The sequence below is a fragment of the Protomyctophum bolini genome, assembly GCF_963924005.1.
Source record: "Protomyctophum bolini genome assembly, chromosome: 18".
In the NCBI taxonomy this organism is placed as follows: domain Eukaryota; kingdom Metazoa; phylum Chordata; class Actinopteri; order Myctophiformes; family Myctophidae; genus Protomyctophum; species Protomyctophum bolini.
In genome coordinates, this window is record NC_137879.1 from 33,230,685 (window position 1) to 33,258,199 (window position 27,515).

General features: G+C 41.8%; 3 protein-coding genes across 3 annotated transcripts; 1 reads left to right on the top strand and 2 right to left on the bottom strand.

Moving 5' to 3' along the window:
* Positions 1 to 6,030: 6,030 nt before the first annotated feature.
* On the bottom strand, positions 6,031 to 16,297 carry narf (nuclear prelamin A recognition factor). The gene is made up of 12 exons (XM_080789043.1): positions 15,970 to 16,297; positions 15,182 to 15,254; positions 15,008 to 15,076; positions 14,708 to 14,836; positions 14,408 to 14,540; positions 14,088 to 14,222; positions 12,698 to 12,816; positions 12,309 to 12,438; positions 10,621 to 10,693; positions 10,055 to 10,192; positions 9,056 to 9,213; positions 6,031 to 7,839 (listed from the first exon to the last, which is right to left on the bottom strand). Exons 2-12 carry the CDS (start codon positions 15,236 to 15,238, stop codon positions 7,577 to 7,579), a joined length of 1,404 nt encoding a protein of 467 aa, XP_080645169.1. The 5' UTR covers positions 15,239 to 15,254; positions 15,970 to 16,297; the 3' UTR covers positions 6,031 to 7,576.
* Positions 16,298 to 16,647: 350 nt separating this feature from the next.
* On the top strand, positions 16,648 to 21,485 carry cybc1 (cytochrome b-245 chaperone 1). The gene is made up of 6 exons (XM_080788658.1): positions 16,648 to 16,758; positions 17,933 to 18,020; positions 18,186 to 18,227; positions 18,428 to 18,598; positions 19,147 to 19,291; positions 19,789 to 21,485. The coding sequence occupies exons 2-6, from the start codon at positions 17,933 to 17,935 to the stop codon at positions 19,940 to 19,942; spliced, it is 600 nt and encodes a 199-aa protein (XP_080644784.1). The 5' UTR covers positions 16,648 to 16,758; the 3' UTR covers positions 19,943 to 21,485.
* A 137-nt stretch (positions 21,486 to 21,622) lies between these two features.
* On the bottom strand, positions 21,623 to 27,442 carry hexd (hexosaminidase d). Its single transcript, XM_080788657.1, has 11 exons — positions 27,217 to 27,442; positions 26,895 to 27,010; positions 26,037 to 26,124; positions 25,233 to 25,397; positions 24,538 to 24,721; positions 24,193 to 24,264; positions 23,441 to 23,639; positions 22,752 to 22,913; positions 22,557 to 22,661; positions 21,925 to 22,014; positions 21,623 to 21,832 (listed from the first exon to the last, which is right to left on the bottom strand). The coding sequence occupies exons 1-11, from the start codon at positions 27,301 to 27,303 to the stop codon at positions 21,625 to 21,627; spliced, it is 1,476 nt and encodes a 491-aa protein (XP_080644783.1). The 5' UTR covers positions 27,304 to 27,442; the 3' UTR covers positions 21,623 to 21,624.
* Between the last annotated feature and the right edge of the window lie 73 nt (positions 27,443 to 27,515).

Here is a 27,515-nt window from a genome sequence, read left to right on the forward strand (position 1 = left end):
AAAAAGTGTCAGTAGGCTTCTTCCACCATGATCATGCTGGCCTATATAGAAAACCATTAACACCACTGTTGGTTTAGATAAACATATAATAATAAGACCACAGCAGTCTTTAGTTGAGTAAGCTGGTTTCAAAATCACTTCATGACACACTAATGAACTGATCGAACACAAACATTTTAATAAACAATATATGGAGGGGATAAAACTGAACTTATGTGCACGTTTTAGATGGCTTGGCATCATATCACATGCCTTTACAGTTTGCTTTATTATATGAATAGAATAGGCCTATTATGTTTACCTCAGTCCTTGGGCTACCAGCAAAGTGAGTTATGCATTCTACGGTATGTTGCTGTATAGCATCAAATTTGCACACAAATTTCACCCCTGATGAAGGCCAGTCATGGCCAAGACGTTGTGTCACTATATGTCGGTGTTTTAAATAAATAAAACACTGTGGAGCAGAGCTGTTGTGCGGACTTCCTTTCTTTTACACATCGACCTTTGTCCAGTGCACCAGCGAGGGACTGGGTGTGCACAACCCTAACTCCTGTAAACACTTTAAACCAATTTCTGCTCCCAGACATATATTTTGCTAAAGTGGTAACCTTTCGAGCCGAAAGGTCTGAAGAAGGCTTTTTTTGTCAGCCTCCTTTGCCATTGTATGCAGTATGCACCAAAAGCAGGATGTGGTGTCTGACTCTGTGACTCATTTAGTCAGACACAGGTTGACAAAACTGAGACAAAAAGAAAGGGGGAAAAAAAAGCACAAGCAGAGGAACAATTCAACAACACAGCTGCATTCTGTTTTGCCCCAGATGATGGGGACGGTTTATAAGAATAATGTACATTGAGAATACTCTTGTCTCCCTTCAGAATGACATAAATATGTCTGAAAATCACAGCTATTTAGAGAGGAGAGCCGTTGTGTTGTCTGAGTAGGTGAACAGTGGACACCTGTTCTGTTGATGCCCTTGGGGTTGTGGGTCAAGCCTTGGTTTATTTCTTGCTGGTGGTATGTAGTTCTTTCTAACCTGTGTAGACATAAATGAAACATTTTAAGGACAAATCCTCTCATAACGCAGTGGTTCAAGCATTACTGTCATAATGTTCACTAGATTCCTATTTACAGTTACTCTTTTGTTACTCTTATATTTTGCACTTTCTTCTTCCCTTTTTTATTATTCCCCTTTAAATTATTTATTTCCTTTCCTGTGAACATAGTAAATTACAGATTGGAGAGCAGTTCACTCAAACAATTATTTATTGAATTCCATCATCTGTAAATACTTGCCCCCTCTGCATCTCCACAGCAGTGTTCCAATGAAGATGATGAGGAGAATGACAGAGAATATGGTCACACTTAGGACAGCCAAGGTGAAATTGTCAACATGGGGAGTGTTCTCAGTATGGGACCCACAGCTGTGCGCCCGCCTTGGGCCTATAATATGACACACATTTGGAGAGATCATTTACTTGTTTGAAACGTAAAGTATTCAACCACAAGACCTGAAGCCTATTCCGCAAATCTTCTAATTCCTACACAGTTTTCTGAAAAATATATATATATATTTTTTTTGCTAATGCTATATATCAGTGGTGCTCAAAGGTTTTCATGTCAAGGACCCCCAAAATGATATGTAGGCTATTTCACCGCCGACACCCCCATCTCAAAATATTGAGACCCCCACACGGAGTTGCACCACTCACTTCACACGGGTGTGATTTTGGTTTCTTCCTGAAAGCTGAAAGCCTTTGAGTCAAAAGGCCCAATCAAAATAACAACATGTTAGTGACATAACCCATAACCCTAACCCCTCCCACATATAATTTTCTGTACACTTTTCTTCCTCCTAGTATAATCATAGTACCTGATGATCATGGTTTAAGGAGGGGGGGGATCACAGCACTCCATCTTTAATATCCAAAGCATAAATAATGCCCTGAGAATGCACATTTAGAAAAGGAAGAAAAAGGCAGCACACTCATATAGCCATGATGCTGAAAAGTGTATTTAAAAAGATGACCTGTAAGGTCTTCGGCAGGGAATGACATTCCCTGAAGAAGACCTTCCAGGTCCTTGACCTTGAGTGTGCTGCCTTTTTCTCCATGTTCTATGTTTACCGCCCAGGGACATTAGCACCTCGCCAATACTGGTGCACGCCCTTCTCCTGTTTGACTACTGAGAATATGCCCACGGCTTTGGGCGGGCTGTGAGCATTTGGAGAGAAAAAAAAATATTTTTTATTATTTTATTTACCTCTAACAATTAGAATTGTGCCACTGCTGTGAAACTTGTCGGACTCTGTAGCATAACTCCAGTGGCAGACGTACTGGTCTGTGTCCTCCACAGCCAGCCGAGACAGCCGCAGGGTGATGCTACATCCATGGCGGTTCCGTTCAGGGTTTGGAACCGTGTCAACCCGGCCACGGTAGTTCTTATGTTCGGTCTGCTGTTGGACGGCTCCATTTAGCAAAGAGAGGTACACAACGTCTCTGTTGCCGTGGAAGCGACCCCTCAGGGAGAGCCCCTTTATTGGCCCAGGGAAAGATGTGGTGGAGCACTGGATCTCGGCAGAGGAGTTGACTCCCACCGAGGTGATGGCAGGTGGCTTCTGGGAAACTGTAGGGGACACAAATAGCTGGCACCAGTGATTCTCAAAAAAAAAAAAAAAATTCAAGGACTGCGAGTTTAGAATGCATAGCATTTAAGGCCACAGACGCCCATAACTGAGTGTACAAATGGAACCAAATGGATCCACAATTCCACATATATGGGTCCATTTGTATACTCTGAGTTATAGACGGGAACCACTTCTGTGTACTACAGACACACACTCAAAAACACACTGCTCTCACGGTCACACAGAGTGTGAAAATCAGAAAATGTACCCAAATCCATTTGTGACTAAATTGGTTCAACTTTTGCACTCTCAGAGATGCAGCCTGTACTGGTGATTGTACTGTGCAAAGCGCCAGAAGTGAGCATGATTCATATTCAATTAATATAACACATGCATATTCAAGCATTTGAAACAGCAAAGGACGTGACAGATATGTCCTTGAAGATATCTTCTTTTAATCATAATCAATGCTCTCTCTCTCATACTCTTTAGTTACACACATCATCTGTTTTGATTAACACTAACAATAATCCCTTTTAGATCAATGATAATGGACTGTCTTCAGTACTAAAACTACAGCAGTGTAGACAACCCCACCAGGAGAGTTCAGCTGAAGTTAACACTGCGCATTGTGTCTAGGCAGGGACCAACCACTAATGTATTGTAGGCACACACTCACCTGTCCCAATGACCACTACAGGTGTGCAGACTAGTAATCCCAAAAGACAGCTCCACATCCCCATCTCTCAATTTGGGCTGCAGGGACCTCTGTAAAGACCTCTAGCTCGTCTGTGAGACAGTACAAAGTCTCAAAAGCACATATAGGCCTACTGTCTGCAAGTGTGACATGCTGAGGAAGTGTATTTGAGATTTGCGTCATTTGCGTTTGTGGTTACTGTAGTGACTTGTGTCACACGACGAGAGAGAGATGAGAGAGATTGTGTGCGTATTTGGTGCGTATACGTGCACCAAACTGCTACACCTCTTGAATGACTTAATGTTGAAATCTTTGTCTTTTACAAACCATTATTGTGTACTTTTAAGTCTAATACCAATTTGAGATGTTATCAAGCATTTGGCCTATATATAGTGACAATAACCGCTAACCTCAGAAAAGTGTGAACAAGTTAATATCCTTTTTGTTTTTGGCTTTTCTGCCAATAACATGGCAAACATACGGTAAATAAAAAGGAAAAATAAAACCAAAGCAACCAAATGTATGTACACTTACCTGTCAAATGACTCTTCGACCAAAAGGGCCTGCATGACATGATAAGGTCCATTATATAGATATATTCCACTGTTATGTTCTTAGCTTACGCATGTTTCATGATAACTACTTTGTATATGCCGGTAATGTATTGCCATACTTTATTGCTTAATGTAAATCGCTCTGGATTAAGAGCGTCCTGCTAAATGGCTAAATTGTCAAGATGGAAATCAAAAGTAGTTTAAGGCAGCGGAGGCCGAACGGTTTGCGGAGCAGTCTTGATACCGGAAGGTCGCCAGTTCGCATCCCAGGACCGGCACGTTAAAATTACCACCACTGAAGTGCCCTTGAGCAAGGCATTAAACCCCTACCATGAAATGTTCTATGAGCAGGGTGTGGCTGTAAACAAGTCCTTGGCTTAGTCCACTTCCCTGGGTAAACAAAGAACTTTGCTTTGTAGTAGAGATGCATAGGAACAGAGAATAAATCTATATTCTCAAAGCCTTAATTGTTGCCCCAGCAAATAATTTGCTGCATGGGCCGCTAAGGCTTTGTCAAGAGGTTTTAGTATTTTTAATATACTGCAGCTGCAGATAAACAGACGTGTTCCAGGCCATCATCCGGGATAAAGTATCTAAGAAATCTTAGATACTTTTGCCCTAGGTAATCTTCCTTGCAATAATTGTGTGAACTGTAACGATTAAGGGTGATTCTTTCCTACAGCCCCGCGGCCAATACAGGCAAAAAGATAAGTTGAGGAGGATTACTTGTAAAACCGAAATGTGTTGTGTTTCTTTTAAAACTTTAACCCATATATCTGTCACCTTATCTTTAAACCACTTTAACCATTTATATTTAAACCACTTTAACCATTGGCGGCGGTGGATCAGGGGTAGAGTGGCTGGATGGTAACCGCAAGGTTGCCAGTTCGAACTCTGGCTGCCCCAGAGTTAGTGTCGAAGTGTCCTCGAGCAAGACACTGAACCCCAAATTGCTCCTGATGTGCTGGCTGGTGCCTTGCATGGTTTCCGCCGCCATCGTGTATGAATGTGTGTGTGTGAATGGGTGAATTGTAATGCACAATCCATGTAAAGCACCTTGGATAAAGGCGCTATATAAATGCACCATTTACCATTTATTTACCATTTAACCATTATTTTAAACTTTAGCTGTTCAAAAAGAGCAGATCTACAAGCTCATAGCAAGGCACCGGGTGCTGCCCTACGACAGTAAACAGAATCGTTTAACAACGTTACACACTGACAGCATTTGTGACACAAAATGTTATTTAAATCTGACCAGAGAGAGATTGAAGCTTGAACAAAGGCTGCCAATTTGACTTTTCAAAAAGTATTTATTTAAAGACGTTTACGCTGCGGACAAAGCCAACACAATGTTTTGAGCCAAACAAAGAACTAGAAAGAAAACTGCAGGTTACAACACTTTCTTTGTTGTTTTTATTCTTTGTAATTATTTGTTTGGTCCAAAATATTGTGTATTGTGTCATGATTTATCACAACTCGAGTTGGCTTTGTACGACGCTTATAAGGTCTTTCAATAAATACTTTTTGAAATGTCTATGGGGAAAATGCATTGGGAATTATTTCCTGGGCCTGGCGTTGTGGGGGCGGGAATGCGATGCTCTATTGAGGGCTTATGGTAGAGGAAATGGCCAATAATGCGTTTTTGCACAATAACACCTGGACCTCTTTGGTGGGGATGAAACAACTACAAATAAAGCCCAACATTTTCCTTTAATGTGCATTTTTAGACATTTTACCATTTAAACCCTCAATACTTAATAAACCTAACACCTAACACTTTACTTGACTTTCCCTCTTTGCAGAAAATAGCCACGCTCTACATGGTTGCAGTGCGAGGCGTTTTTTTTCCCCCTTTAGATTTAACCCCCTGTTGGAAGACACCTGACTTAGGTAGTGGATTCATAGTATATTAGCCTGCCGCGGCCAGACTCATAGCGAGGATTCACTGATGTTTTCACCCCGCGTAGAGGAAACTGGCCAATAGTATATGACTGATTGTAAAACAAATTTACCTAAACAAGGTGGGTTCATATTATACGACTTAGTTATAGGGTGGTTCATATCACTGGAGGGGAAGACATACAGATCTTCAACAGTGGATGACATTTGATTTCAACATCTTTCATCCAGAAATGACACCACAGCCGTTCAGTTCTTCGAACATTTTAGTGCTCAACAGTCAACATGTATGACATGTATGAAGTAGAACACACAAAGCATAACAATACAAATATAATTGTTTGGAGACGTCTTTGTCTAACGAGAAGGACAAAAGAATACAACTTTTAAAAGTGACAAATGAAAGAGCTGTGATGAATAAAGCTGAGCCAGAAGGCAGAGCTCTCGGTCTACAGAGCAATCTTTGACCGAAAAAATAAGTTTGCGGATACAAGCGGCCAAAATGAGTTCTTTCAGACGGGTGGCTGGCATCTCCCTTAGAGATAGGGTGAGAAGTTCAGTCACACGAGAGAGAGACTCAAGAGTAGACCTGCTGCTTCTTTGCTTGGAAAGGAGCCAGCTTAAGCGGTTCGAGCATCTAATAAGGATGCCTCCCGAGCGTCTCCCTAGGGAGGTCCATCGATGCACGTCCCACTGGAAGGAGACCCCCCGAGGCAGACCAAGGATCAGATGGAGGGATTATATCTCCAAAGTGGCCTTGGATTGCCTCGGGACCCCGCGACCCAACTACGGATAAGCGGTTGAAGATGGATGGATGGATGAAATGAAAGAGTCCTGTACCGCTTCAAGGAATTTTAGGTTCTTCATTTGGACGGCTGAACAAAACACTGGATTGGTAAAAAAAATAAAAATAATGACGACTTATGTCAAATCATAATATTTAAAGCAGTGCAGAGGCGGGAGATACTATTAATTATCATACAGCAGCACCAGTTTTTTGCTATCTAGCTGATGCACTATAAAATCATCAGTGTTAATAAGGCGGTGAAGAAATGGAACCAATTGGACTCGCAAAGGGTCCATTTGGTTCCGTTTGTTCACTCGGACTTAAGTTGACCCTGAGGATTTTGTGTACCTTTTGCTCTAACTGAAATCACATGCATTTCAACTGCAGTCATCTTATTCTTTACACACCGATTCATACACAACAATACAGACACAGATTTACCTACGGTAGACTAACACCCTGGTCTAAATTGGACCATCTGATTTCTAGTACGACTGGCTCCCAAATGTACATTTAGTTCCTTGATCTCCAGTTGCACCAAATAGGCCTACTTGAAAAAGAAAAAAATAATAATTTGTGGCTTATTGCTCTGTTGAGATTAGCATGGATATTTGCAATCCACAACCAACCAATAGCTAAGAAAGAAATGCTGGAGGAAATTGTTACCGGAGAATTATTGTGACCTTTGTACCCAACAGTTTCTTTATTTCCAGCACAAAAGTCTATGAGCTGATACACTCCCACTGTAGTGTTTCTTCCCCTCAGCAGTTTATAGGAAATGTGTGTGGCTTTGCACTGTGGAGGACGCACATTTCTACAGCCTTTGGCAGGACAGTGGCCATTTGTTAAATCAGCAGGAGACATTGCCCTCCTGTGGCCGAAGGGAGGAATGACGACTTTGAATGGTCCTCAGCTTATATCTTATGGACGCGCCCGGTGGAAATAGTATTGGCACCGAATATTAGCTTCATATTTTGACGGAAGAACGCGTTGCTCACACTCACACACATCCTCACCACTGTATGTGTGGGGGCTGTGTGTGTAGCTGACTGTGATGCCTGTACTCCGTGCTCCTGTACTCTGTGTGCAGGAGAGCGGTGGCCTGCTTGGAGTCTTGGCCCTCCAGCCAGTCTTGATAAAGGGTGTGCAGGCTGGGATTGTGCTCCGGAAGACGTACCGGGAGGCTGCTGTACGCCTCCTCCATCTGCTGGACCAGGGCCTTGTCCGGCCGACCCGCCACCTCGCTCTCTGCCTGGCCACGGCCACTCAGACAGCCTGGGCATGAGGAGGAGGACACACGGGTAGAGAGAGAGAAGAAAGAAGAGGGCGTTCAAAATGACCAGCTGCCATGACCAGCAACAAGCTTAAAAAAACAATATGCCGAAATAATATGTACGAGCTCACAGCGCATTGTGAACTTGTAGAGCAACATTTTCAGCATGTGATACCACCGCACATGGTGGCACATGATTAAGGTTATGTTCATCGTGAAAATATCAACTGAAACGTGTCTGAAACCCAATAATGACCGATCGAAGGAGTATTTTTTTACTTGAATCTAATTATAGTACAGGTTCGTGATATCTGATATCATGACGCTGTCTGAAAATAACTGATTCTCTGTGACAACTAACAAAGTATAAAGAATGACGTTGTAGTCCTATGTATTGATTATGTATGTACAATTTTGAGCCAATAAACCTGCATTCATGTGGTTGTACATGAAAATGTCATCAAAACCTATTTCCAGGCCTCCCTACTTCCTTCACAGGTGTTACCGATGATACCAATTATGGCTCTGTTCCATTTAGTGTGTAGTTGTTCTCAAATGTTTTAATTTCAAGGACCCCCATAACACACACACCGGTATGGGGCCATTTGGAACACACTCAAGGACACTTTGAGATCCACTGGTGTAGCAGTGTTTCCAGTGAGCCAACATGCACAATAGCAGCACCCTGACTCTGTTTGACCGGAATTGAACAGAGCCTTCATTAGTATCATCGGTAACACCTGTGAAGGAAGTAGGGAAGGGGCCCAGAGTTCTTTCCAAAATGGCGTGTGTGCCAGTGTTGTTTTTGGCAGCACATTTCAGTTTTAGTCATAGTCTCTTACTCTCTTGAATAGCTTTCATTTCGTTTTTGTCATATTTTATAGTCACCTGGAATGTCTTGGCGTTAGTCTAGTTTTAGTCTACTAAATATAATAAGATTTTGTAGAAGAAAAAGTATTTTGGCGGGCCATGATGCCGTCATAATGGCTGATTTTACAGTCGCAGCATGCAACCAAGTGTAAAATGACTTTTACTGGATCTCTTGTCCACTATAGTCCCTTCCTAACATTTTAGTCTAGTTGACGAAATTGTCAGTATGTTTAGTCTTAGTCATCATAGCTTAGTTTTCATCAGTGGAAAAAAATTGTCTTAGTTTTAGCCGACGAAAACAACACCGGTGTGTGTGTGTGCTGTGCATAGAGCCCATTGTCACGTTACCTCCGGGGCAGGACAGCACCTCCACCAGGTGGTAGGGCACGCGGCCCTTCCTCATGCGGTGCACCAGCGTCTGGATGTTCCTGAAGCCGTAGACGGCGGCAAACTGCAGCAGGGTCTCTCCGTCCCGCTCCAGAGTCACTTCCTGGAAGTCACGGTTCCTACAGCACACGGTACAATTCTCACCCTTTTGTCAGACTTCTGATTGGTCCCTGACTGACCAACCAGCAGGCTCTTTCGGACTTGTTCCGCCCTGCTACCGCGTTGTTCATGTTGAATTTGCTATAACATCATTTTTTGGAAAAAACTAAAAACAAACATGATATGCCCAGTCACCATGCTGCACCTGTGATGTTCCTTTTTACTGACAGCAAGTTTAAAATAAGAATTGAACACACAGAATATCAATACGAAGCAATTGAAAAACACGTTATTTCAATGGTAGTGGATGTTTGTCCAACCATGAAACAGCAACCAATGGGTGCGAAGAGGGGCACAACCATGGGCGGGACTTGTCAAAGGTTGAATTCTCAAGGTTAATTTAAGCTATTAACCTATTCTGTTTTTTTTTTAAATCGTGACAACGTGGTGCAAATCTTTGAATATATGCTTTCACAGAGAAAGTTTCTAACTAAAATCTTTGCTTCCCGGGAGGTCCCTGGAACAACATATTTTCAGATGAGGGTCGGCACCCAATTACATATAATTTTTGGGGTCCTTGACATGAAATAGTTTGCATTGATTGTTTCCGCATACATACTGTACAGCCATGGCCATGCTTTGATCACAAGATCCTGGCCCAATTGAGTGGACACAACGATTGAATTGTGCAAATGTTGCATAATTTACCGTTAGTTGAATGACCCAAATTGTCCACTCTGTTGTCTAGCATATGTTGGAACTGTCTAATTATTAGCAGTATTATTTTCAATTCTGTTCTATTCTTTGTCTTGACTCTCTGTACATCCCCTTACAATCGCACCTCCCACCTGCTCCTCTCACCTGAGGGTCTTGTATGTGATCTCATGAACGTCAAGACCAAATAGTTCTTTGGCAGCGTGTTTGAAGACGTGTTCTAGAAAGCCTCCGGAGCCACGTCCCTCGTATCTCACCAGCCCAGGATCACCAGCCTCTCCCAACCTATACAGGACAAGGGAACAGTTATACACTGCTGTGTGGCTTCCCCCCCAGTAGGCTACCTTCACATTCAGTAGATCCCGTGATCTTTTGTGGCCAGATTTTTTGGGGTCTAGTAGGACTATAGTAAATAATAAAATAAAATAATCGCTATAAAATGTTGTAAAAAAATACACATTTAGACCCAAAAAACAGCTAAAATCCCTAAAACGAAAGAAATCAGCAAATGAAAAAAAATTAACTCATCTTTTACTTTCTCTAATAACAACCGAAAACATGAACCTTGGTTGAAAAAAAAACTAAAGTTGTCCTTTAACTTGGTTTAGTTTTTTTAAGTCTATGGGAAAAATGAATGGGGAATTATTTCCTGAGGCCCTCGTCGTTCTGAAAGGGGTGGCGGCGGGACTGCGACGCTCTTCTGTAGCACTTACACATGATCTAGTGGAACTGAATCCAGCTCCTCCACGGACACCTGCCTCTGCTCCATCATGTAGAAGATCTCCCCTGCAACAGAGCAGGCATTTAGACCCGAGGACGATTCTACAAATGCCTTTTGAATTTTCTTCCACGGAACACAGTGCACATGAGGTTTAGTGCACTGTGTTCCGTGGAAGTGCGTCAATGTTGTCAGTTACTGGGACGTCTGAAGTTAAGACAATTTGACCTGAGATCAGATTCCAAAAATGTCTTCTACATCCTGACAGTTTTCTGAAAAAGCTATGTTTCTATGTCAGTCGTTCTTCGATTTTTCAAAAATAACAGATCTACAAGCTCATAGCGCGCCACCGAGTGGCGCGCTATGAGCTTGTAGATCTGTTCTCCAAAAGGAGTTCCCGCCCAAAATTTGGTTTAAGATATTGATTCCACAGAAAAGGGAGTTAGAATGAATCTCAGGGAAGTGTACCAGCTTGCCTGATTGAGTCATCAGTATTAGGAAATATGCCCATATATTCATGTCATGTCTCTGCTCTATCAGTACTGTATAATCAGTTAACCTGAGTTTAATGGAAGGTTGGATAAAGTAAGATAATGGAATAAGGGTAAATGTGGCATAGGAATAGATCAGAATAGATAAATGGCTTGTATATTTCAGTTAAATAATGCCTGGGCGTGATATAATTTGTTGCACGTAGTAGGCTATCGTGCAATGAATTAAATCAAGCCCTTAACAGTCACGATTTAACAAAGGCATTTTATTTATATTTTAAAAACATTTTCCCATGGACATGGAAACATATGCCATGGACCACTGTATCCTATAACCTGAAGTGCCCAAATTAATAAATAAAAATAATAATAAGAGAGAAACGGTGGTATGTATAGACGTGTCACGAAAGCACTAAACTTAGCCCATATCCCATCCCAACACAACAGTGGTCCCCAGGTTGATTCTTAGTGGTGGTTTGACAATGAGTTGAAAACACCTGCGCCAGGCGAAAGAAATGAGAAGTGAAATAAGAAACCATGTCTTGCTTAAGAAGGAAACGGGAAATGAGACGAAATTGGAGACGGCAGACAGAGATTTGTTGAAAAGGTTAGAAAAGGAAATGCACTGTACCTTAATAATATGGAAATTATTTAAAATTAGATTGTTTTCCATAACTGTGGAAAGGGTGACTGTACAGGAATTAGAATGGACTTGTACACTACAGTTATGACACCAGGAACCCAATCCTAACCCTCCCCCCTTGCAAGAATGTAAAGTGCGATAATAATAATGATGAAATGTATTATTAATAGAGGAAGGAACAAACTGTAGCTCCCCGTTAATGGTAATATAAACACACAGTCGGTGGTACTGACACATCTGATGAGGAATTTGAATACGTAGAAGATTAACTTGATGATAATACAGTAACTACACACCATTGTAACGAGTTTTACCTGTTAACTCACGTCGGTAGCATCACCACACGTTTGTGCTTTGTCACATAGCGTGACACGCCACAAAAGTAACACATTTCTAACTGAAAATAGGGTCTACGTGAGTCACGTCGACATGATTTATTAGTCAAACATTAGTCATGTTGACACTAACTGTTGTTTTTGTCAAGCGGCGTGGCCGTGCGATGTGGCGCAAGGATGAGGTAGAGATGATGAGGAGAGATATGGTTCAGACCTGAGGTAAGGACACAGTCAACGTCCCTGCTCTCCAGCAGACTGTTGTAGAATTCCTCTCGGACCGCCTCCAACTTCTTATCAAAGCATGGAGCCACCACCACATGGTACAACTTGTCTGCACTCAGCTTCTGCTCGGAAATGAAAAGAATCGGGATCAGGAATTCGGATCTACGGCTATGTTCAGACTGGCAGCCCATGATTTCCAATGTCGGCAGACCGTGGAAGGTTTTGTTCAAATTGGCTATTTAGGACAACGCTCTTGCTGATATGACACCATCCAAAATCCCAGACGATATAGTCTAATAACACTGTCATTATGATATCGACATATTGCCCAGCCCTACCAATGCCATACACCATGAAAGCGTACAACCTATTTATGCTGACCTGCTGCTTGGAGAAGTAGTCTTTGACCAGACAGCCCATGATCTGCTGAGAAGATCTGGCTGTGCAGATGTGAGGGGTGACCAGACTGCCCAGGATACGCTCAGCATACCGAATCCATCCTGAACAAACACACAGACACGCACAATCCAAGCTATAGTCTGGTAGCATTTATAGGGGTTTAAATAAAATAATTAGAATTGTACTAGCCTATATTCCTGAAAAACACAGACTATACACAACTGTGTAATCATACCGGCAAATATTAAACTATAATTATGAAATGATGTTAAAAATGGACAGAGCAAGGTCAATATTAAGGGTATGGATGTATGCATTCAGGCAAAAGGTTGATGAACAAAATCAAACGAGAGGCAGGGAACATTCTGCACTCTTGGCTGCTGGTATCTCTGGTGGAGGGAGTGGTGTGAGCTCGCCAGTCTATCTCTCTCCAACAGCACTCCACTGCTATCTCTCTCTCCCCTCGCTAAAAGAAGCTCTCTCTCTCAGCCTCTTTACAAAATGTGGCCCGCAACCACAGGCTATGCAGGGAAGGGGTAAGACAAGAGGGCGAATAAGAACAAATGAATTATGTATAATATTAGAATAGGAAGGCATGTACCCGCACAGAGAGCGAACATGGGGTTGGGAAATTAAAGGACACGTTTAGCCCATTGACATCAGTGATGTAAATAGGTTTTCAATGTAATGAGTCCCGGGATGCAGGGATGGTCTTTTAGATGAGTCCCAGGGACATTTTATGTCATATTTTGCCTTTTTTCCCTGAGTCCCAGGGACATTTTATGTCATATTTTTCTTTTTTTTTCTTTTTTTTCTTTTTTTTACAAATTGCAGCATTTAACTCCCATTTCATTTTATATGGTTATAATGTGGTTATATTCATGTAGAAAAGAGAAGAAGAAATTATTATTATAACTAAAGCTAGCAAAATAAACTAGAATAAAAAAACAGTACTGTAGTACAGTAGTGCATCCCGTGGATGCAGAGGTCGTTGTTTTATTGCGTCCCTTAACTACAAACTGCATTTTGGGATGTAAAATTCACCCTATTTTAATCTCTGATACATAGTCCCTGTAGAAAATATATTTTAACATCCATGGCTTTTTAAATGGTGACCAAAATACAGCTTGAGAAGCATATACGTTTGAGGTCTGTTTATCTATCACCTGAAAGTGTTAATTAATAATATCGTCTTAGTTACAAACAGCGATGTAATTTGAAGAAGAAAAAAAACCCATCTGCATTCATTAATATCCAGCGATATTCATCGGGCTAAACATGCAAGAGCAGCCGGACCCCCGGTGTGGTTCTTTAAAAGAAAGGAAATGAGAAAGGGGACTGGGACCATTAGCAGATGAGAAGGCAGATTAACCTGGGCAAGATGAGGTAAACATGGGCAAGGCGTGGGAGTCATGGTTCCTCCTGCGGTACCTCTGAACAAACTCCCTCTGACTCTCCAGGATACTGAAGCCTGCCGCCAGAGTGGTGTCAAATACATACTGCACTCCTACGGAAGAAACGCATTGGAGAGAACGAGGGAGGGAGAGAGAGACAAAACGGGAAAATGAGGCAAGAGAGGTGAGTGTTGAGCATCCACGATAGATACCAATGGGCACAGCACAGTTTTTAACACACACATATTATATTCTTCTGACACACACACAAACACACACACACACCCACACCCCTTACCTAGACTCTTGAGGAAGCCACAGAGCTTGTGGGCGGCCTCGGGAATGTCGAGGCCAAACTTGACAGCAAAGAAAGGCAGAGACTGGGGACACACTGAGACGACCAGCACCTTGTGTTTGGACACATCACACTTCTATGACGAGGACAAAAAGAGACAATATGGTAGAGACAAATAACCTTTATGAACGGAAAACCAGGTGGCAGGTGTAATGCCTGATTTACGTATAGTCTGTTGCGCATCGGGTCACGCGTCAAAGATTGCCGATCTACAAGCATATTATGTGTGGTCCTGTAGTGTACCTTATTGAGGGCCAGAACTTGGTTCACCTTCTCCAGGCTCTGTTGAGATATCTTCTGGCTCTCCTCCTCCGACACACAGCCCTCACAGGACAGACAGGCACTTAGCAACACGGGAGACCCTTCACTCACCTGAGAACACGACAGAGAGGGTGGTGTGTGGAGGAACCCATGTTTTAATTGTGTGTAGCCATGTAACAAACTTTTGATATATACTGAATAGTGCAACAGAAAGCATATGGGGAGGTTATGATAAGTCTGCAATATATTTCTACTAAAGAAACAAAAAAATAACATCAATACCTCTCCATTGGATTCATGTTTCTCTTGGAGGGAGCTGACGTCGTCATCGTCACTCTGTTTCTTGTTGCACTGCAAATTGAACATTTACAGACAGAAATGTAAAGTAAGCAAAATGTTACACTTTCGCCCCACAGTTATAAACAATACAATGACATAATGTCACACAAGCTTTACCTGTTTCGTGCAATTCTCACACTTCTCCTTGCGCTTTGCTATGCTGAGCTCGGCCATCTTTCTTTGAGGTTGTCTGTGAATAATAGAATACCACACACAAATAGAACATCACAAATCAGTGTCCAGTTCCTCGGTGACACAAAGCAGTTCTGAGAGCGCTCGCTGAGGGCTGAGTATGACTGTCGATATGCATATTTACTGTACACACACACAGTTTTGTTTCCTCAACTCCACCCTAGACTAGAGCTCAGAGACGCTGTCCAATCAACAGCCACAGCAGGTAACCAGCTTTACAACAGTGAGTAAAGTAGTTACCCGTCATCAAAATACAATGGCTCACAGTAATTATATATACAATGACAACATATTGAGCCACAAATCTCCTTGGTACATCACGACACATGATTGTATGAGGGGAAAATAAGACATGTGTGGACATGTTTTACCACAAACAATATTTGGACATCACAGTCTCTAATTACATCAAAAATGGATAAATGTATGAACTGTATGATCCTCCCAGAGAACAGAACACACATAATTCCTCTCTAGCCTTCTTCTCATGTTATGTCTGAATCAACAACACGTTAATAAGCTAATAAAACCCAACATAAGTATGTGACAGAATTAAGACATGGGAATTTTTTGTGTAATTCATATTATATTTATATCTAGGGAGTGAAAATCCTGCTGGTAACCTTAGGTAAACCTTTCAACTGCATGGCAGTATAGTATAGTTCAATAAGCATTACAATCCTGACAATTCAATTCAATTCATCTCGACTCACCGGTTGATTTCTGTGGTATTAGTGTTATTGTTACGATTTCAGACAAAGACATGGAGGCATAGAAGTCACAAGGACAGCGCCACTTTGGTACGACACGGCCAGGTGAACTCAAGTATTAGTCATCCAGAAAATTCTGAAGAATCTGAGGTTAAATCGGACAGGTTTACCATCGCTGCGTCTATAGTAAATAGAACTCGGCCGGGCACCGTTAAGACGCCTATATATATAGCGATCTAAATTTCGTTTACAAGTCGGGGGTTATTGATAAATGTCATGAAGCTTCTTCTTCAGCACGTCTGACATCTGACTCCATTGTGTGTTGTGTTCACCGGCGGCTCGCCATGGACAGGGGCGCATGCGCAAAACCGCACTGTTACGTGCGAAAGTATTAATAATATAATTAATACAATACACTACAATAATAAATAACACAATGATAGACAATATTATTATTAATAGTATGATAAATAATATGTATCTTTTAATAAAAATGCATATGGCAAAACGCTTTGCAAAAAAAGAACGAATCTACAAGCAAACTTGCGGGTCGCAATGCGACGCGTTGCTTGGCTTGTAGATCTTGTAGATCTAGCCTTTTTGGCCAGCGACGTCCAGCCTTCGTCCAATCAGAGACCGTTAAAGCAGGAGGAAGTAGCACCCTCTTCAAACAACAGTTATGAGAAATGGAATGTGCAACTTCCTTGTAATGCTGCAACAGAACAGACATTTCTCTATTTTAAACTAACCAGTATATACACGTATCGTTGAGGAGAAGTTGAAGATTTTAAGGTAAGCTTAAAGGATACATTAAGGTTTATCTATACATTTGTATTATATTTTAAAAGTCCCTTTGACTGCAGCGGTCTTCACTCTTCATAGGGTCAGGGACAGTAGTCTGCTACTTCATCATCCATCCCTACTGTAGCACCACTCGGGATGCCATTGTAACGTACATTACACGGTTGCTTGTATATTTGTATGTCTCTAAATGTTATGATGAATTGAACAATAAGGTGGACCCTCTCATGTAAACAAGTGTAGTGCTTTATTGGGTCGTCCACTCTCACTGTTAACAGTTTTTGTATTGAGTTGTGCTTGAAATGTACTATAATTCTACACAATGTTAATAAAAACTTCAATCAATCAATACAAAAAATAAGTACCGGTAACCTGCCTACTAACCATAATCAAGTCCTAAGAGCTGGCTGAATAGTTTATCTAGACTGGCTGTGATATAATCTGATATTACATACTAACGTAGTCTTTTTAAAGTATGTAATATCACAGCAGTCAGTCGAGAGCAGGCTCTAATGGGTAGGCTTGGTTTAGCTCTGGTCCATAGCTATATGTTGTTCTTTGCCATTTACTTCTCAAGTACAACTTGACTGTATTTATTGACTATATGTTTCTGTATGTGTCTGTTACCCCTTTCCAAAAACAAACAAATAACCAAACACACCTTCCATTACACGCAAAGCACCAAGCCTTCACGCTTGTTTTTTGTCAGATGTACAAAATATGGTCCTGTCATGTAACCTGTTGGCCTTGATAATGGTCAACATGACCGTCTTGTGATCCAAGGCTAGTAATCCTATGCATTTTTGTCAATGACAACATCATCAATCCGATTATACTGTACATTTGTCAAGGAAACTGAAGTAAAATGTTTATTACGCAATTGTGTGACATTTCAACCAACACGCCTGAGTGTTCAGCAGGACTTTCTCAATCCAAATCCCTACAGGCTACAGTCACCTCAATGTCAAAAGTAATTGAAAAAATCAGTATCATATATCATTCGGTATCTGGCTCGTGGCTAGTGTTACATTTCAAAGTAATCTGATCCAACCCTGGTTACAGTCCAGGCAGGGAAAGGAAATCATGCCCCTAGTTCTAGTATAATCTAATATTCTACGTAGAGGGATGATGCAGTGCTAACGTTGTTATGTTCTCTGTTCATCAGATGGGATACATGATGGTAGAGGAGCAGACTGCCACCCTGCTCCACTTGAAGAGGTCCCCTGGGATCCGATCCTGGTCTCTCCTTGTTGGTAAATTAGGCCTGTGTGTGTGTGTGTGTGTGCGTGCGTTTACAAGGTTTAAAAATAATTTATATTGCTAGTACATGAAATGAGTGGTTAAAGTTGTCTTGTCAGTGTCTCTCTCATTTGCCCTGGTCTTGTACTGCTTCAAAAGAGTTCTTTATCTGCTTTCAGGTATAGCGTCGATTGGATTGGCCGCTGCATACTACAGCTCAGGTACACCAACAACACGTACCATAAACTATTAACCTGCCTATTAATATAGCCCTGTTTAGGATGATACTAACTGCACTACTGTTTCACAGTATACCACTGTCCCAAATAGAGAAACATTCAGTTTGAACCTGTTTGGTGACTCCATGTCAGATGGTGTCACCCCATCATTTGTTTTGCCGTGTTTTATTTGGAACCAACAGACAGCATCCCGTGGAAACTCTTCTACGTGACTGGCTGTGTCTTTGTGGCCATGCAAAACATGGAGGAATGGGAGGATGTTGTTTTTGACAAAACCAAGAACCTGATTGAGCTCAAGTCTTTCAGTCTGTATGCCCTTATCCTGACCTTGTGGAGGAGAGGACACGAGAAAGGTCAGTAACATCGGGAAGATGGGGCATAACTGATAATCCTGATGATAGATGATGGATGATTTAAATCCAAATTCATATTGTGTGGTAGGCCTGTCACAATTATTACATAATCGCCTAAAATCGAGATTTGAGCATTCATTGCTTTTCATAATTGTTTATTGAAAAATTTTCATACATTTTCAAAAATTTGAGAAATAGTAAAATAAGCCGATCTACAAGCTCTGTATCGCTATTTTCCCTATATTAAAATGTTATGGGAATATAGTATAAAGTTATTCATTATGTAATTTCTTTGTATATTAAAGTTATTTGCCATATCTGCCCTGTGAGTTTTGTTCACAAAGCCAAACAGAAATGTAATTTATGTTCCAATAGCCAATGCTAAAAACACAATAGAATCGTTTGACGTGAGTGTCAATCTTCTTTCATGATTTCATGATCCATTCGTGACAGCCCTAATGAGCGGTCTGGTCATACATTAGGCCTAATTACCACTTTCATAACTGAAGTGCCAAAATCTTTTGATTCTCCAAACACCTTTCTCTCAGTGATGCTGGACCTGACGCACCTGCGAGATGTCTCTGTGCAGGAGGAGAAGGTTCGCTACTTGGGGACGGGCTATCTGCTGGTGCTGCGGCTCGCTACAGGTCTCTCCTACCCTCTGACACACACTGCTATGCTTGGTGGACGCAGGTACTGTGACCACACCAGTTAAACCATGTTTTCAATTATTTCGGGTCAAGTCAATAAGTCTTAAGTCATTCGAGGCAAATCCAGGTTAAGGTTTTTTTTTCTTCTATTTTATTTTAATAACTTTTCTCTACAGCTTTGCCCAATAATAATCAAATGTCCACAACACTTGGCAAACAAATGCAAATAGGCTAAACCACAGTGATACTTTAAAAACTGCATTGTTCTTTGAATAAGCTGTTGCTCCCGGATCTAATTACTGGGTCAAATGTGTGCAAAGTTTTGTTGCGTATTAAAGCAGTCAAGTTGCAAGTAAATCAAGTCTGACAGCAGGAGTCCTGAAGTCAAGTCACAGAGACAAATCCTGATTTTCTTTTTTTGTGTTAGTCTAAATTCCAATTCAATGTGTAGAAATGGGATTTTTTTTGTGTCAATTCTGTACATTCATAATGAATCCAACTCTTTTCTTCATGTTTTGCCACATGGAACTGTCTTATCAGTGATGTGGAGGCAGTTGGTGCATTGCTAAAGCGCTTCATAGGCCTGGAGGAACTCCAGCGACGCTGGCAACAAGAAGAGGCAGAGTTCATAGGGGAGGAAGACGAGGATGAAGATCTGGAGCACAGCAGTGACACGGAGGATGAGGCAGATTAACTTTGATCTCTATGTGACTATTACCCTTTAACTTATTGTAAATGGGTTCTAACACAGGGCTTTGATCATGCACATCCCGGAGAGTCTGCTTTCACGATATTTATCATTCAATATATCATACAAGGCCCTTGTGGGAACATTAATGGAATAATACCTTGAAGCATGTGCACTCAAAAGAACAATATTCTACCGATGAACGCGGTGTACAGTAAGGTTTTTATGTTACATGGTACTCCAGACACCTCCAATTCCCTCGGTTTACTGAACCGGTGCAAAACATTGAAGAAGAAAAAAAAGAGCCTGAATACCCTTTAAAGACAGTTTTGGATTACCTGGTACTGTTTATTTTTATTTTGAAGTACATGAATGCATATCCTGGTGCAAGCATTCCTGGACCAATTGCCACCCGAGATGTGTCTTCTACTGTATAGTTAGTTACTGTGCCTTTCCTACTGAACTGTAATAAGTATTTATGTGGTTCAGCCATTTGAAAGTGCTTAGGTTTTTTCCCACAGCAGAGGGAACGCCAGTGTTTTTCTGGACCACCCAGTTGATGATCACCTTTCGGCATGTTTGTCTATTCCAATCCTCCATGAATGCATATGGCTGTGTGTGTAAACTATAATCAAGCATGAAGGATTTGCGTGGCTCAATCAAGGTTTGATTCATGTGTGACTTTTGACTGTTGCAACTGTTGTGCTGCATTCACACTGGCAAATGCAAAAGATTCAATGAGGCAAACTAAAGCCACGCAGCGTATTTGTAGCTTTGTATCTGAAGTTGAGATTAGCTCAACGTTTTCGTAGCTTTTGCAGCAGCTACCAAACATCGGATCAGTGTTGTTTTCGTTGACTAAGACTAAAAAAAAAAAGACAAACTTAATAAACTAAGCTATGATAACTAAGACTATATGGACAATTTTGTCAACAGATAAAAACTTGACTAAAATGTTAGGAAGGGACTAGTGGACAAGAGATCCAGTATAAGTCATTTTACACTTGATTGCATGTTGAAATTAGCCGATCTACAACCGTCGCGACGTGTTGTGATCGGCTATTTTCAGCAAGTGTAAAAAGTCATGACGGCATCGCGGCCCTCAAATACATTTTAGTCGACTAAATCAACTGTAATTTAGTCAACTAAAACTAGACTAACACAAACATTCCAGGTGACTAAAATGTGACTAAACTATTGAAGAGACTATGACAAACTAAAGTTTGCTGCCAAAAACACTGCATCGGATGCGTCTTTGTATGGTCATGTCGCTGGCTTCCATTGAAAATGAACAGTAGACTATCTTTGTATCTGACCGTGTGAACGCAGCAATAGGATTTATAGTACATCCCCTTTTTGTGAACCAAAGGTGAATCTCAGGCAAAAACCTGTTTGATATAGATGAATCAGGGCTTTATTATTACATGTTGGAGAAATGTCTTTTTTACTTGCAGGAATTATATAAAAAAAACATTGTTTCATTGTCATCTGTGTGCACCGCACACATCCGCGTTGTATTTGCACAGAAAAATAAATCAAATAAAACTTTGATTACATTTCATCATACTAATACTTTTACAGATCACAGCATGTTCCTTCCTTCGGATACATCTGTGAAAGATGAAAATGGACCAGGGTAAAAGCTCTCGTTGAACCTTTCCTATCCTCATTCTCACAAGCCCTCTGGGTCACTTGGGCTGCTCAACCAGAGCTGGGAGGCTGTGTTGGGCTGTCATCTCCAGCAGACAGGCTGTGATATCCTCTACAATCTTCTGTATGGGAGCCACGACTGGGGTAACGTGCTGCTCTATCCACTCCTGGGCTGTGGCGAGTGGGTAAAGACGTACCATCTCCTCCCTCACTGTGCTCACTTTCTGCTCCAAAATGTTCAACAACCTGAAAATAGAATATATATTTTTAGGCATAATTTGAAAATAAAAGATTCACATATGGGAAGATATGGATGGAACTAAGAGATTCAAGCTTACTCAGTCGCTTGAGTTCGAATCTGCATGGTGATAAGAGGGCTGACTGCTTTCCTCTGTCGGTGGTAAGGAGAAAGCCACCCTCTTACATACCTACAGTAGCAAAGGCATACAGAATTATTCACGTTACAATGAAAATTGCCAATATATTAATCTTATTACTGTATGTGCATATCGCAGTAAGAATATTGAATATTTGATGCCCCAATTAAAAAAGGTATGGTAAGTGATATTTTTGGTTATATTCTGATAGTAATCATTGCGTGTTTGTTCAGTAGCAAGGATCTCCAGCTCAGGATACCATTACCAATGTCATCCGATCAGGAGAGAACGCAATATACAAATTCATCAAGTGATAATAGTTGATACAAAGAAATGAGCAGACAAAACTGGAACAGTTGAAGCTTAAATATTGGTACTCTGCTTGGCTGAAATTTGGCAACGCACCAGAAAATGTAATTTTTGTTTCATTGATTTAAAGAGCTGGAAAGAGGGGGAGTCCTACAATGATTACTATCAGAATATAGTGCTTTAAATAGTGTTTGTTTTAACCAAAATCACTCTTTAAACCTATGTATTGTACTGTAGTGGAAGAGACTGAAATGAGTTAACATCATTGCCTTTTTTTTACTCACATGTTCTTTTCAAAACCACAAACATCATTCGAGTTTAGCATCGATACGAGCTCTACCATCGCCGCAGCCAGTCGGCCACCAGGAAACGACGAGTCATCAACATGGCTGCACAGGGAACAAAATCCAGTCACATGTCTTTTTTTTGATGATACTGTAGCAGTGCTGCAGCAAAGTGTATCTCAGGCTGACTCTCACCTCTCTATGTTCTCAGCTTCCACCGAGGAAACGCCTAGGATCTCGGTCACGTTGGCTTGAACCTCCGAACTGAATTGGCCATGGATGAGAGTCTGCAGGCAGGCTGCTAGGGATGGCAATGCCAGTGGAATCAGCTCACACAGCACTGACATATGGTCGTACCTTGCATGGCAGGAAATGAAAGTGAATACAGACCACTTGCCAGGTAAAACCCACATATTAATTCCTCTAGTGTCTAGTCCTATCCTATGTTAAGAATACAATTATGTGCCGTTTTCAAAATCCACTGAAAAGTGCAATACAAAAAAGGTTTAACCCCCTTAGCGTCCCTATTTTGGGCATGTCATAATAGGCAAATATTTGACAAAAACAGGATGACATTTGGTGAAAATAGGTGAACATTGAATTTGGTTTCCCCCCACTTTTGATGTACAGCAAATGGTTTAATATACTAATGAACAACTATAGCAGTGGTTCTCATAGTGGGGTGCGTTGACCCCCAGGGGTCATTGGGGAGGTTCCAGCAGGTACACAGCTAAATGTTGGTAACTGAGTGTTCAAAATGGACCCGTAAGAGTTATGGGGGCCCGTGGCCTAATGCATAGTGAACTGGGGGGGGGGGAAGGGGGTTCTTTGAAATGAAAAAGTGCAGTTTGAGAATCGTTTGAAGTACCAAAGTACATTCTTACCTTTGCCAGCCGGTCAGAGCAATGCCCTGGAGGTGCACGGCCGGGGAGACGGTGTCTGCCACCTTCAGCCACTGCAGGTGGTTGTCCACGTGTCTCTGGGTAAGGGCCACGTTGGTGTGGACACTGGTGGAGCCTTTAAAGGCGCTAGCTGCCCACACCGTCGACAGACCGGCACCGCTGTACTTCTCCAACAGAGACACTGTGGGAGAGACGAGAGCGGTCAAATTAATGTACGTCAATATGTCAGTAATAATAATGTATTAGTTATGCCACAGTTTGAAAATGCCATCAAACCACCGTAAAGACGGGTGAAAATGTATAATCCGATGCCATTTAACGGTGAGCATGCTCTCCTCTAGGGCTGGGCATTATATCGATATTGTAATCTTGTTGCGAGGTCACATTTACTATGAAAACCCGCATCTCCCGTCCGTCAGTTAGTCACCCACGCCTCCATATATGGTCACGCCTCGTGACATCACGATTCACGCCTCCATATATGGTCACAATAACCACTTTATTGAACCATTTTCAAAATAGTGAAAATGGCAGATTTGCAGCTTCAGCTATACTGCTACATTATGAGCTTGCCTTGTACAGCTGTACAAGCTCATAATGCATTGCAACGTGGCGCGTTGTGGAGCGTTGTGGATCGCCCACTTCCACAGCACGACACCATCATACGGCTGAAACAGGGCATAAGTAGTTAAATTAACTTTACATGGTGTCAAAGTTTATGCTGGGGTTCCTACCAGTCGTGTGCACATCCAGAGCAGGGCCGTAGTCCCACAACATGGGCTGGACCAAACCTACTAGACCACTAGCTGTCAGGTGAAAAAAATGAAGGAAAAAAAGGATGCAATTTCACACAGGAATCAAACAGATTTTTGTATTGCATTAAAAAACATTATTATTGCAATGTTATTGCAACTATATAAAACGGTATGAATTATTTTCGCGCTCTGCTTGCGCAAGTAAAAAATCTACGTGCTTGATGTGACGCGTTGTGTGCTTGTACAGTAGATTGGCTATTTTCACTATAAGAACAAGCGTACCTTGGTGTGCCAAGGTACGCAAAACAAGACCCCTACCCTCACCTTTCAGAGTGTCATGGTTCATCCCTCTCATCATGTCATCCCACATGACGAGGTTCAAGTGAGGCCACGCCTCCTTGACGGCCTTGGCCACCCTGGTCACATGACCCAGGAAGAGCTGCTCCACCGTATGGCCAGGTGTGGACAACCAGAGTTTAGACTCCTCCCCCTCACCGAGCAGATACACCTGGGACACGCGGGACAGAGAAAGTGTCTTTAACGATCTCAGCCGCGCACGAAGACTGTAGATACAACGAGAGTCAGACCCTCGAGTCCTCGCTTCTCTAATAATGACATATTGCACTAGTCCACTAGTGCAATATTCCACTAGTTATGCTGAGGATTGAGGAACGGGAGTAAATGATGAGTTCATGAATTAATGTGTGAGTTCATCATTAATAAAGGGCTAATTACGTGTATGGATTTGCATGCTCAAGTAAAGCTAGGTTAATTACGGTAGGAGGTCGTTATACGCTATAATATTACAATAAGATAAAGGCTTTTAATAAGATACAGTGCTAATCAATGCCAATTGCTAATTCACAGAACAAATAATAACCCATTCAAACCGGGAAAGCATCTGTGTCCCTTTAGATCTTTTGTGCTGGCTATTCGAAAATAGCAGATATACAAGCTCACAGCGCATCACTTCGTGCCACAATGCGAGCTTGCACATCTGCTATATCAAAAGTCTTCACCTCGTCCGCGCCGATGTGCAGCGTGCCGAGGCCTGGATGGCGCTCCACCACCTGCCTCAACATCTCCAACACTAGCTTCAGCCCGTCCTCTCTGTGGGGATTCAGGGTGCCCAGACAGTGGCTCACCTCTCTGAGGCCCAGCATGGACGGGTGCTTCAACACAAACTATACGAGCGACAGCAGGGAAACAAAGACAAAGACATGAGTGGTATTCCCAGCTCCTGTTGAATGGAAACAGTAAAAAGGAGGAAGGCAAGCAGGAAGGAATGAGTGGAAGGTAGGGGTGCGTGTGTGTGTGTGTGTGTGTGTGTGTGTAAACGTGCAAGAGAGAGGTGGGTGTTAAGAACAATTCTGTAGTCTCTTCTATTCTAGAGACAATGGATACTGTAATGTAGAAGATTTGTGATAAAGGTTAGCCAATGGAATTACAACCACCCTAAGGACTACTAACCATTGACTTTCCAACACTGACATAGACATACTGCACACATACAGTAAGAGCTGCTACCTTTACACAGATTTGAAATCTAAGGCTTTTTGTATACAATTTAAATAGTTTCGGGGGAAATGCTGCAAATTGTCACAAAAGTGACCGTGTTTGTTTCAAAAAAACTTTATATAAAAAACATGCATATAACAATGGAATGTGACTCTGTTTAACACAATGCTGTACGACCCCTCCAACTGTACACGCTTTCTCCAATTCTTTGTTTTCATTATGTTTTGAGTTTGACACTTGCTTTGGCAATGCAAACAGATTTCTCATGCCAATAAAGCTCCTTTGAATTGAACTGATTGCCTCACCTCCATGTGACCAAAGGTCTGCACCAGAGGAATAACCTCCAACCCTCTGGATCTGGCAACGTCCTGCAAGGACAGGACCTCCTCGTGACTGCAAAACAACAATGAATAGACAGCAGTAGGTCAATGCAATGTCAGTCCCCATACCTGAGGCTGGTGGTCATTAACCCATTGAAGCATCAGTGTCGTTTTAGATTTATTTGGCTATTCAAAAATACACATACAAGCGTTACTTCGTGCTTATTTTTAAAGTGAACATTTTAAACTCAAATACTTTCCCTGGAACAAAATGTTTTGAGATAGTCTGTTAATGTGCCCATATTATGGGCACATTAACATTTCCTAATAATGACGAATCAACCAGGCAAGCTGGTACACTTCACCCTTCTTGAGATTCTAACTAACTGCCTTTTCTGTGGAATTTCTTAACCTCAGACTTCCCAGTAATTCTGATAACATTGACGCATTTCCACGGAACAGTGCACAGGCGTTTAGTGCACTGTTCCGTGGAAGAAATGACAAAATCTTCACTTTGCTACATTACTAAATGCATGGTCAGGGACCACATGCAATACCTCCACGGACCACCAGTGGTCCACGGACCACCTGTTGAAAACCCCTGGGTTAAATGACCAGCCTATCATTTTTATCAAATTATATCTTTATGACAGGGCGAGCTTTTGCATAAAGTGTTTTCTCTTAAGAGAGCATATAGTGAGTTCAGTCCAGGTAAGAATTGCAGTTTTATTACCTCACATTGTGGGTCAATAAGCAAGTCATAAACTGACTGAGGGCGCGCACACACACACACACACACACACACACACACACACACACACACACACACACACACACACACACCTGTAAGCAGGATGGACTGTTGCCTGCAGCAGGTTCAACTGCCCTTCGTAAGGAAACATGTCCTCATACTCAACCAGAAGGCCATCAGCTCCCAGCTGAGAGAACAAGTCGATCAGCTGTGTGGACATGATGGTGAAAAATGAAAATAAAACACATTCCACTCACTCAGGAGAGAGCCATACTCAAACTAACACAACAACTGGCCCCTCTGCTCTGTTTCTGAAAATAAATGGGTATTATTTATCATATATAATAACACACTATCAAAAGATTCAAAACTATGCTGTGTGAAATGGCAGGACTGTTCCAGGGACCTGCTCACCTTGTGAAGGTATTCAATCCTTGGGGGAGCACCTTTCAGATCCAGGTGAACTAGCTTCTTTCCTTTCGGCCATGGTGAAAACGTCATCCCTGTCTCAAGCTTGCTTGCGCTGACTGACTCACCACCAGGAAGGAATACGATCGATAAACAAGACCGTGCAACGGTGCGAGAAATGGTGGCACTATAATGTACTATTAACTCACATGTGTATTGTTGTTCCTACTACATTCATTACGATTAATTCACTCTGCTTCACACATCCTGGTGTGTGTAGGCAATCGATTCATCTAGCCTTAAAA

Coding starts and splice junctions, on each gene's coding strand:
- narf (XM_080789043.1), bottom strand. CDS start 15,238: ATGGCCGAGCTCAGCATAGCAAAGCGCAAGGAGAAGTGTGAGAATTGC. Junction 14,223..14,407: donor TGGCTTCCTCAAGAGTCTAG/GTAAGGGGTGTG, acceptor TTTCTTCCGTAG/GAGTGCAGTATGTATTTGAC. Junction 10,694..12,308: donor TGACTGTGTCCTTACCTCAG/GTCTGAACCATA, acceptor GCTCTGTTGCAG/GGGAGATCTTCTACATGATG.
- cybc1 (XM_080788658.1), top strand. CDS start 17,933: ATGGGATACATGATGGTAGAGGAGCAGACTGCCACCCTGCTCCACTTG. Junction 18,021..18,185: donor ATCCTGGTCTCTCCTTGTTG/GTAAATTAGGCC, acceptor ATCTGCTTTCAG/GTATAGCGTCGATTGGATTG. Junction 19,292..19,788: donor GCTATGCTTGGTGGACGCAG/GTACTGTGACCA, acceptor CTGTCTTATCAG/TGATGTGGAGGCAGTTGGTG.
- hexd (XM_080788657.1), bottom strand. CDS start 27,303: ATGACGTTTTCACCATGGCCGAAAGGAAAGAAGCTAGTTCACCTGGAT. Junction 24,265..24,537: donor GAACCATGACACTCTGAAAG/GTGAGGGTAGGG, acceptor TTCACCTGACAG/CTAGTGGTCTAGTAGGTTTG. Junction 21,833..21,924: donor ATTCGAACTCAAGCGACTGA/GTAAGCTTGAAT, acceptor TTCTATTTTCAG/GTTGTTGAACATTTTGGAGC.